The sequence below is a fragment of the Nicotiana attenuata genome, unplaced genomic scaffold (genome assembly GCF_001879085.1).
Source record: "Nicotiana attenuata strain UT unplaced genomic scaffold, NIATTr2, whole genome shotgun sequence".
NCBI classification, from domain to species: Eukaryota; Viridiplantae; Streptophyta; class Magnoliopsida; order Solanales; family Solanaceae; genus Nicotiana; species Nicotiana attenuata.
The window spans coordinates 108,457-120,084 of NW_017672917.1; the positions used below are offsets into that span (position 1 = coordinate 108,457).

Genomic DNA, 11,628 nt, shown 5'->3' on the forward strand with positions numbered 1-11,628 from the left:
AGAATGGTTCCGTTGATTTCTTTGATACGGCGACTGAACCAGGGTCGTGGTCGCCTCGATCGGGGTGGTCAGATTTTTGACCAGTACAGAAATACTATTATTTTCACCTTAAGCAATTTTACAAGCTCTCTGTAACCCGATTCAAAACATTCAAGCTCCGAACGGTCATCAAATAATATATCTTTCTCTTCTTTCTTTACAATTCATCGTTTTATTCTAGTATATTTTATCACAACATTTTAACTTTTTGGATTGAATCTGTTGCTTTTAGCACTCAATTATATTTTTAGTTGCTTCATCTTTTCCGAATTTTAGATTATAAACATTGCCACGAATGGCTGTCTCGGTATTTAACAATTATTGTTGCCTAATGGCAACTTACAAGCACGCACGTTGGCAAGCAAAGGACAAAGAGTAATTGCAGGACCCAGTCAACGTCTATAAAACCGCGTCCAAGTATTTCGGATTGTGGGGTTCCTCATCTCCACTCTTTCTTTCCGGGTCGACTGTTTGCTTATTCGGTTCGACCCGATTTACTGGGTCCCACCTCCTAAGTGGAAAAAGTTTCATTTTTTCTGTTGCCAAAAAAAAAAGAAAAAGAGTTAAGGCATATAGAAAAAAAAAAGGTTATTGTAAAATAAAATAAGTCCGCCAATGGAAAATATCTCCAGAAAAAAGTGGGAAAATTGAGGAAAAAAGAAGAGAGCTTGTTGCCAGGTCCAGGGGGTGGTAGCTGTGGTGTTTAACAGAAAACCTTTTAGAGAGAGAAAGATTTTCTTTTCCTTCCTCAACCCTCTTTCAGAGAGATGGTCGAAGAGATAATTTTTTTCTGAGATCATCCTGAAAAGGGCAGTCAAGAAAAAAAAAATTTGGGATTTTAATTCATCAATCCAATTATTTCCTCATTTTTTCCTCTTTTGCTGACTTTTGGAGCCCTTAGATAATCTTTCTTTTTATCATAAACCACCTGCATTTTCTGGTGCAATTCTTCTAGTTTTGAAGATTTTAAAATTCTGTTCAGTTTCTGAAACAAAAGCAGCAACAAAGATTTCATTGACTGCCCTTTTGTGCCTACTTTCTGGTATATTTATTTAGCATATCTTTACATTTCACACCTTTTCTTTTTGTTTCCTTTTTATTTTTTGGATTTTTGATTGCTTGTGAATATTGTTCTTCTCTTATCATCTTTTTACCTTGGAGTCTTTTATGGTTTGGCTTGTAAATTACTCTTACTTTTTGTGCAATTTGACTCCTTTTCAAGAATTAATAAAATTACTAATTTTCGTTACTTCTGTCTTTCAATTTTCAGCTAAAGTTGATTCTTGGAAGTTTATCGACCCCGGTTTGCGCAGTAGTTGGTGAAAACGGAGGTGTCATAACCTAAATTTAGAAACACAGAAGATGAGAGACCCTGATATGGTCATTTGTGTGAAGCAGGCTGATATTCTAATTTTTTCATTTCAAGCTATATAGTTTGTAGCATATAGTTGTGTACATAAGCCAATAGCTGATTTTCTTTTCCTTGTACTTGTATAATTGTCCGAGTGATCTTCATCACTCGGAGAGTCATTGCGTATAAGAAAACTGGCGATTTTGTGTGGCATTTTGTATAGAGTCCTGGCTGGTGGCAGATATTATTACTGCCTCAACCACTGCTACACATGGTTCTGCTAGCAATGGGCGGTAGATGGAATTCTTATGGATTTAAGTTATCATATCTTGCACTTCTGATTATTCTTTACGATGTTCATGGATGTAGCTCGCTCAATTCTGAAGGTAATTCTATGCTTGGACAGTGTTACTGGTTTAGCATTTCTGTCTTGGCTATTTCTAGTTCCTTTTGTCCATTTGATTGCTCTTCTTCGCTGACTATTGCTGATTTGAAAAACAAAGGACTGGCGTTGTTGGGATTCCGATCAAAAGTAGATTCTGATCCATATGGAGTTCTTGCGAACTGGAATCCTGATCACTGTAACCCATGCTTGTGGTCTGGTGTACAGTGTCTGGCAGGCAAAGTGCAAATTCTGTAAGTCCCTTGGTACATAAAATCAAGTATATTAATGTGGATTTGATTTGATAAAATTAACTTGCTGTATAAGTTTAATATTCTGTTGCTAACAGGTCTGTCGATATATATATATTTTTTTTAATATTACAAACAATATGCAAAAGTTGAACTCATTTGGTTTGACTTTCGTGATATCTCATTTTGTTAAATTTTTGTTTTTCCTCTCTGTTTAGGGATCTCCATGGACGTTCTTTGGAAGGCACATTGGCACCAGAGCTTGGAAATCTCACTCACTTAAGATCAATGTAAGCTTTTATCTATAAAAAAATGCTTTTTCTTTTCCAGCTCATAAGTGTTAAATGCTTATTTAGACACAAGCATCTTGAAAAGGTGGTTAATGTTGATAGACTTTTATTTGCTTATGCCAATACTTGTATATGATAGCGGCTTCTATAAAGGGATAAGTATGCTGTCCCTAGTTTCATGGTTCAAGTTTAATTGTTTTCTTGAGAACAGTACATATTTTCTTACATTGTTGAAATAATCCTTTACCATGTTGGCTGTCAGTGGCTCATCATTTTGGTTAACATAGTTTCCGTTTTATGTTTATATTATAAGTTTGCTGAACTGGTGAGATCACTGTAACACATTTGACAGCTGCACCCATGACCTTCCAGTGCTGCTGTCAATGGTGGTGCCAAAATCCACCCTGCCATTTTGTGCAGCTACAACTTCTATTTTTATAATCCTTCCTATGGACCGTTGTCTGGTGCAATGAGTCTGAACACAAAATTATGAGGTTTGTAATGGTTCTATGAAGTCACCAAAGAATGTCGTGAAGATTCTTAAGTGTCGGGGGGGGGGGGGTTCATAGTTGTAAGATTGGAAGATATCGCTCCATTGGATCAGGAGTTGATTTTTAAGAAGAGAGTCAGCATTGTCTCAGAACAAAACGCTATCCTGAGATCATTTTATCTTTGAAAGTCTATATCAGTGTCCTTAAGCCTTACCATTTAAACTTGCGCTAAATTGAAAAAGCAGCTCCGCTATGAATGTAAAATCATACTTATAATTCTCCAAGTGCATCTTAAACAGTAGCTGTTCTATTGATTTATAGCATCTTATGACTCACTTTTATTCTCTACACTTAAGCAGCAATAAAGCTAATTTCTCCACTTTTACTTCCATAAACATATTTTCCTTCAGTTTAACAGGAGAAACTGACTGGAGGTAATCTTTACTATACGGCAATGGAGCTATATCCCCGTTCCTGGTCCCCTAATTTTCTCCTGTGCTGTCACCTTTGCATACTAAATCTTTCTACCTTCAACATAATACCTTACCTAGTGAATCTTTTGAATCAAAAGCAACATAAGGGTAGAAAGACTTTGGTGGATACTTGGCTACAGATAACTCGAGATAGATTCACTTACCGGTGAAGAAAAAAAGGGAATATTTTGGAGTGACTGAAAGTACTATGGTAGTTTTTTTTTGAAGCTAATAGTGTTAGTATGGAGAACTGCCTGCAGAGTTTTTACTGGCTCTGAGCACAGCCATTTCATAACCTTATACAACTTTTATCGGCCCAGATCGGAATCCAACATATGCTTAGTATCACCACTAGTTAATTTCAAATGATTTGTGTGGTATCGGTACTGTCAAAATCATAGATACATAGTTAAGTCACTAAGCACTTCATCCACACTCTTTGACACAATTTAAGTAAACCAGTAAGAATAATATGGATAATATAAGATAATATATGAATAGGATATCTGAGTAGAGTTAATTGCATTTTGACTTGCAAAATTTTATAGTTGATTGAGAAGATGTTCCATTTAGAACAAAATAATTTGAATATAAGGTGATATTGCATCATCTTGGTCTGAGTTTTTTGAGATGGAAACATATCATATGGGATAATGGTTGGTAATTGGAGGGACAAAAAGTAAGTAGATTGAGTAAATTGGGTGGAAGGGATAAAGGGAGGATTAGTTTGCATGTCTAGTAATCATAGTTTAAATCATCTTGCATACTATATTTTCCTATATGCTGTGCATGACTTCCTTTTGAATCTTAACAAATTTTCTTTTTGCTCTTTGATTACATCAGTGTCCTGTCAGAAAACCATTTTTTTGGTGTTATTCCAAAAGAATTTGGACGACTTAGAAGGCTGGAAGTGCTTGATTTGAGGGATAATAATTTGGGTGGGAGAATTCCAGCAGAAATAGGAGACCTGCAATCGCTAAGAAGCTTGTGAGTCATAATTTGTTTTTGTGCATATAAAGAAAGCTGCCTATATAAGTTTATGTATGTGATTATGCATGCGGCAGAACCATTAGAAAAATGCTCTTGATCTGTGTCTAACACATTTTCCCAGGTTGATTCACAACAATAACTTTGAAGGAAGCATGCCTTTGGAAATTAGGAAACTTCATTTGCTCTCCGTGTTGCAATTTGATGAAACAGTCATCTCTGCTGCCGCTGGAACAGGCTGTATTAACAGAAAATTTGGGGACTGGTAAGATTCTTTTGGTTACTTTGGAACTTTTTTTTCATGTTATAGTGCTTGCTACATTATGAAACCAAATATCAACAAGCAGAGATATCTGAAATGTATGAGCTTTTAGGCTGAATTCATACTGTCAGAGTGTGCTCATACCTCCTTCAATAAACTTTGCTGGGAGGGAGTTGGGGTTGGGGTGAAGACAAGTTGATAGTGTTGAGTATGAATGACACCGAGGGAAATAGTGGGTTTTGGCAATGAAAATAAAGCCTGGGAGCTGGGTGATCTAACAGATTTGGTGATACAAGGATTTTGGTATGCAACTTCTGCTGTGGTTTATGGCAATGTAAATAAAGCCTGGTAGCTCGGTGATTTCACATATGTGGTGATACAAGAATTTCGTGATGCAATGACTTGTGCTTCCATGGTTGAAGATGTCAGATTTCTGTAAGCAGCAAATGTCATTTTTTCAGATGCAATTGGTAGTGTTAATTATGAGTGACGCCAAGGGACATTGTGGTTAGTCATAGACCCTGGGAGCTGAGTCCTTACTCTTTTCACAGATGTGCTGCTGCTAGGATTTAGTTTTGCAATAACTTGTACTGCTATGTCTGAAGCTGTCAGATAGGTTTAAGCAGTAGCAAAACGCATTTCTTCGGACTTATGAAGAAATGTGGCTTCAATCTTACAGGGAGACTGGTTAAGTCAAGCAACAATAAGGCTTAAAGAATTGCAGCGGTCGCCAAGCGCAATGAAATGGAGCATTCCTTAACTTCATGACCTGTGTTTCGCGGTGAATCCTGATTCCTCAGCATTCTGTGCTTGCAATATATTCATTGTCTAATTTGACATTCAATAGTAATACTTGGACCTTACATCAAGTTAAAAGAAAAGGTTTGTAATCAGCAGGGAGGTGATTTGCCGGTAATTGCACCCATCTAAGGCTAGGGTTGAAGACGAGGATGCAATAAATTGCATTTTAGTTAAGTAACTGGAGATTCTTGCTCTCAGTGCTTGGGATTTATCCTGCCATCAAGAGAGCACCATAAGCATGAAATTATCATAGTGGCTCTAATTCATTTGAAATTATTTATCAAGATACTCTCTCATCAGTTATCTCAGTTTTAGCTTTATCTATTTCATAGAATACTGACAACCAAAACTAATACTCTCTCTGTTTCAATTTAGATGAGGTAGTTTGACTCGGCACGGAGTTTAAGAAAAAAAAGAAGACTTTTAAAACTTGTGGTCTTAAAAGCTTAAGAGGTAGAAGCTTTGTGGGGCTGTGACATTTGTGTGGTTATAAAAACTGCTCATTAAGGGTAAAATGAAGAGTTTAAAGTTGAATTATTTCCAATTGTAGAAAGTCATTCTTTTTTGAACGGACTAATTAGGAAAGTTTGTCATCTAAATTGAAACAGAGGGAGTAACATTATTTAAATTGTCAGATTTTTAATCTAGTAGTACTCGACTTCTCAATCAGATCTTTTTAGTTGCATGCTTCTCTCTGATTATTTGATGGCTGTTTCTGGCAGCATCTGGCATGGCAGTCTGAGGCCATTAAAGACTGCAAACTCCTTTATCAGACCAATTAAGGGGACACTTACACGTTACCTCGGTTATCTAACACTGTAAGTAACTGGATAGTTTTTAATCGCCATTTGTTTCTACTCAAGTTTTATCACTCTAGAAGCATCTTTGTTTTAATGAAGGTTCTCCAGAGAACTTGGAAGGGGCTCATTGGATGATCAGACAGAGTACTCTGGCGACCTGCCAAGTGAGTGAAAAAGTTTACTCCACATCTTTAGCAGGAATTTCAGAGAGAGTGCACAAAAGATTGTTTTCACTCTTCTTTTTAACAGGTTCATCTAGGCCTCATATCATCCATACTGTAAAGAACCAAGCGAATGTTGCACGCCGTAAGTTAGTTGAACAATCCAGCAACCTTGCTGCTCTTCCTGCCAATGCTGGGAAACCTATGGCTCCTGTTGCGCCAGTGCCAAGCAGCAGAAGTAGTGGGTCATTTCGTGCTGTGCCAAGTACCCAAGGAACACCTCCATTACCCTTACCCTCCTCCTCACATCAGCAGCCTGAGTCTCAATACAAACCAATTCCAAAGGGACAGTCAAATAGTGCTGTTAAACAGCCAGCTAATAGACAAGCTCCGCCTGGCAGAAAATCTGGAAATACATGGAAGTATATAGTTGGGGTTTCTATTGGAGTTTTTCTGCTCGTTGCTGCTGCATTCGTTTTCCTAGTTTGGAGAAGCAGAGCTGCAAGAACAATAGGCCCTTGGAAGACTGGCTTGAGTGGACAGCTGCAAAAAGCATTTGTTACAGGTACTTCAATTAAACTTTGTGACAATTATTACTGTTAGTATTCTGTCCACATCCTGATATTCCGTGACAAAATTACCACTCTTTGACGCAGTCCTGACACTGGATGCCTATTACTTGTTAATTTAAATATGGGATGTACTGGAGTTTTACCCTTTTTGAAGAACTGGAGGACAGATATATTAGCCTAGTGTTTGGTATATATACCTTTTCCCTATTTGTTTTTGCTATGAGAAGGGCTTAGAATAAGGAACAAATTCCTTATTTTCCAGAAGAAGCATTTACCTAGAGGGATAATCTGACAAGTAAATTAAAAAGTTTTTACTGGCCCTGAATTTTACAAAAGATAGTGCTGGAGATTTTCTCCACTTTTGCTTCTTCTGAAAAGTGATTGGTCTTTTTTATTCATTTTCTTTGTCAAGTACATCTAGGGGTGGCAAATGGGCTGTTGGGCGGTATTTGGGCTGGTCAAGATAGGCTGACCCATTAAATAGGTCATTGCCCAACCTTGCCCAAAGTTCACATGGGTTAAGATGGGCTGAGTCAGGATGGGCTAAACAATGAGTTGTAGCCAACTCGCCCAAATGGACCCAAATCTTTCCAATATTCTCAACTTTTGAACAAGCATATATAAATATTATCTTATGTTTTTGAATAAATGTCAATTCATGCCAAATGATTTCTTTCCTCAATTTGGAGATGGGGAAGGTTGAAAAAGAGTTTTGGAAAATGTTTTTCCTTCTCTTGATACAGAAAATATTTTCCTCCAATTGAAGAAAAACGAATTCATAAAGAAAATATTTTTCAAACATTTAAACCAACCAAACATGGGAAAATTAGAAAATATTTTCCAAAACATGGGTCAAGGTAGAACTCTAAGATTGAGCATTTCCAGGGGTCAAGGTTGGGCATCATCACTGGTCCATTTGGATTGATGATTTTTGATGGGTTAACCTGGGCTAGCCCAAAATAGCCCATTTTCAAAATCGTTCTAGCCCAAACCCATTAAAACTTGAGCGGGTTGGGTGGTTCAAATGGGTTTGGGTTAGTTTTGCCACCCTAGCTCTAGCAAACATTCTTCTCTTCAGTCACAACCATAAGAAGGCGTAATCCTGATATTGACTGCAAAATTTTTGTTTGTTATGGTAATCGTTCTCTGTGTGAAACAATTACAGGGGTCCCAAAGCTGAACAGGTCTGAGCTTGAAACAGCATGTGAGGATTTTAGTAATATTATTAGCAGTCATGATGCATATATAATCTACAAGGGAACACTATCGAGTGGAGTAGAGATTGCTGTTGCCTCGACTACTCTAACTTCTCTGAAAGATTGGTCTGAAAGTTCAGAAATGGCCTTCAGGAAGAAGGTTTGTTGTTTCCTTTTATATTAATATAAATTATCTCTGCATATATCTCGCAGTCTGACACTTCCTATAGTGACATCCTTCTTGTCTTTTCAGCTGTAAAACTTATATGACGTTTTCTCTTTGTGCTACTGAATAGATTGATACACTTTCAAGAGTGAACCACAAAAATTTTGTTAATCTTATTGGGTACTGTGAAGAGGATGAACCTTTCACTAGGATGATGGTCTTTGAGTATGCTCCAAATGGAACTCTTTCTGAGCATCTGCATGGTAAAATTCTTAGCTGTCCAAAGTTCAGTTTTAATTATTCATGATAGTGGTTGATTTAGTTCAGAGTGATGCGAACTACAAGTTTCATTGTTTCAGTTAAAGAAGCCGATCCTCTTGACTGGCCTGCAAGGATGAGAGCTATAATGGGAACAGCATATGGTCTTCAGTACATGCATGATTTGAATCCTCCAGTGCCCCATTCCAACTTGAACTCAAATGCCATATTTTTGACTGACGATTATGCTGCTAAGGTCTGCGCGATCTTTATGAATATATATATATATATATATATATATATATATATATATATGTATATGTATATACACACACAGTTTAAGTAATTTCCCTAATGTGCACATGTCCAGACGATTGTCACCAGAAAACCTTTTCTACCATATTCAACCGAGAGACCTTTTATATATGTATACACACACACACACACACACAGAGAGTTTAAGTAATTTCCCTAATGTGTACATGTCCAGACGATTGTCACCGGAAAACCTTTTCTACCATATTCAACTGAGAGACCTTTTTCTTTTATATTTCATATTGAAGTAATGAATTTTTATCTTTTGACAGATCACTGAGATTGGTTTCTGGTCAGAACTAATAGGCAACTCAAAGTCCTCAAGTGATGATATAGAAAATTCTGAGCTGCCGCCACTTGCTGATCGTGAAACAAATATTTATAGTTTTGGGATTCTGTTACTAGAAGTAATTTCTGGAAAGTCACCTTATTCAGAAGAAAAAGAATCTCTTCTGAACTGGGTAAATCTCCATATAATTCTCTTTGATATGCTTCCCTTATTTTCTTATTCTTGATAGTTATGAATTATGATGTGTTCCCTGGTGCGCACTTTCTTGGTTGGAATTATGTGAAGATTTTTTCTTTTAGACTTGTACCACTGCAAGAATGATAACGATTGTTTTGTTTAGGCGGCGCAATACCTTAAAGATAAGATGAATGTGAGCTCCTTGGTTGATCCAACACTGAAGTCCTTCAAGAATAATGAGCTTATGGTTATCTGTGAGGTAATAGAAGAATGCCTTCAAAAAGATACAACGAGGAGACCAACGATAAGCGAAGCCATTGCAAAATTAAGGGAAACAATTGATATATCGCCTGATGCTGCAGTTCCAAGGCTTTCTCCCCTCTGGTGGGCTGAACTCGAGCTCTTATCTTCTGAGGCAGCTTAGCCTGACTTGTTTGTTTACTTTGTAAGTTGAGAGTTGCTCTACTACTACGTATGAATATACAAAATATAACTGGGTTTTCCTAAGACTCAAATCCTTATATGCCTCATATTTTTCTGAAGAATTTTATTGGTTCATTCTTTCATTATTTTTCGTGCAGTTGTGCGTTCCCGTGGTTGGATATTCTATATAGTTTTATGCCTTTCGTGATCAATAGTCGGTTTGTACAAGCAATTTGAACAGGGTTTTCTGTGTTGTTTAAAATTTCATCTTTATTTTTCGAAGTCTTATCTGTTATTTCTTGATATCCAGGTCTTTTTCAAAGTTGCGTGTCTCTCTCTATATATATATATATAATTCTCCGGTTGAGTAATGTGCTTTTGGTTGTTTTAAGACTTGAAAATTGAATTATGTTTCTTTAGGCTTTTTACTTGCACAATCAGGGTTTCAAGAGGTTTTGATCCTCTTAAACTGTGATTACGAGTATTTGTATGGTTGACGACCAATTTTGGCCCTCTGTTTTCTCAATTAATTTATTATGCTTCTCAGTTGATAATAATTTAAATAATTATATGTAATACATTTCTTTTATAAATATTTAATTTTTTTTAACAAAGTATATGTTTACCCTGGAATCCGGATAACAATTGAATTTATATGGGGTTTTAAGGATCCGTGAACTAAAAGATACAAAAGGTTTAGGTTGAGGAAAATAAAGATAAAAACTCAACAATTGCTGTTAAAGTAAATAATCGCAGAATATAATATTGCTTAGAACAATTGTGCTTGATAGCGTACAAGAATTTAGAGAGATGGGCCTCCAGTGTAATGGCTTTTTTCCCCATTTATACATTCTGATTAAGGGTAAAAATAAGGTAGGTAAATTAATTACATCGTGGATCCCTATAATTACGCCTTAATGGCCTGAAGTGGTTGAGAAAATCACGTTTGGGCGAGATATCCGGCGACGCTTGGTTATCCGTTACGAGTCCGGCTTCCGACCTTGTGTGTTTCTCCATCCGGTGGTGACTCATATCGAGCTCTGCAACGGTCTCGAAATGACTCGACCTCGGTTGTAGACGTGGCCGTCGTTCTACCTTGCATCCAGGTCGGGTTCGATGGCCCCGATTTGCCCCGGACCGGACCCAACCCGGTCGGGCTCAAGCAAAAAAGGGTATCACCCAATACAGATAGTCCCCTCGTTTATTAGAGAGTAATGATAATAAACGATATGACCGGTGACGTGATGCCCGTGACGTATGGCCATACGCCAGGTGAAAAAGCCATCGAGTGCTCTGACCACGCCTGCTGCAGGCATTTAATGCTTCTCTTAATTATCTGTCGCTTCGTGTCTGTGGCTTCGCGATTCGTGCCACCGCCTCATGGAAAAAGTATAAACGACCCTTCCAGGTTCAACATTTCCTATCTTTCTCAAATTCTGCGTTGGTTGTATTTTCTTTTCATCTCTTCGTAAAGCTTTAAGAAATGGCGAAAACTTCACAAAGTGTTCCTTCTAGACCAAGCTCGGCCGCGAGCCCCGCTAGATCTGATGAACATGCACCAGAACCCCCATTGAAAGCATTCACACCGACTGGTTGCTCGGTATCTGCCGACTTCCAGGTTGAAAACCCATCATCGGTCCCGGGCCGCGGCGAACCGGCATCGGAGTATATTAGTCTAATCACTCCCGGTTGCCTAGACCGGGTGAGGGCTGAATGTAGATGGGAAGGGAAAGACCTGGTCGCCCCTTCCCGTGACGAGTCGATTATGACTCACGTTGAAGGATATCTTAGTGTATATACATATCCCTTCACCTTAGGCCCCTTAGAACCCATTATAGTGGAGTTCTGCCGGCGGTACGAGGTGACCTTAGGTCAGGTCCACCCCTCGATGTGGCGGATCGTATATCTCTTTCGATTTTTTGTCGAGAGAGTCGAGGGCGATTT

The 11,628-nt window shown here is 37.9% G+C and overlaps 1 protein-coding gene across 1 annotated transcript; it reads left to right on the top strand.

The window, feature by feature from the left end:
- The first annotated feature begins 639 nt into the window (after positions 1-639).
- On the top strand, positions 640-9,966 carry LOC109214921 (protein MALE DISCOVERER 2-like). Its single transcript, XM_019378890.1, has 14 exons — positions 640-1,081; positions 1,310-1,776; positions 1,894-2,026; positions 2,242-2,313; positions 4,121-4,264; positions 4,389-4,529; positions 6,050-6,145; positions 6,227-6,291; positions 6,377-6,853; positions 8,026-8,216; positions 8,353-8,485; positions 8,582-8,736; positions 9,068-9,256; positions 9,425-9,966. The coding sequence occupies exons 2-14, from the start codon at positions 1,662-1,664 to the stop codon at positions 9,683-9,685; spliced, it is 2,172 nt and encodes a 723-aa protein (XP_019234435.1). The 5' UTR covers positions 640-1,081; positions 1,310-1,661; the 3' UTR covers positions 9,686-9,966.
- Positions 9,967-11,628: the final 1,662 nt, after the last annotated feature.

What these genes read in the sequence shown, in the direction of transcription:
- LOC109214921 (XM_019378890.1), top strand. Translation starts at nt 1,662, where the DNA reads ATGGTTCTGCTAGCAATGGGCGGTAGATGGAATTCTTATGGATTTAAG. An exon ending in TAGCTCGCTCAATTCTGAAG is followed by an intron (nt 1,777 to 1,893) that starts GTAATTCTATGC and finishes TGAAAAACAAAG; the next exon opens with GACTGGCGTTGTTGGGATTC. An exon ending in GCAAAAAGCATTTGTTACAG is followed by an intron (nt 6,854 to 8,025) that starts GTACTTCAATTA and finishes AAACAATTACAG; the next exon opens with GGGTCCCAAAGCTGAACAGG.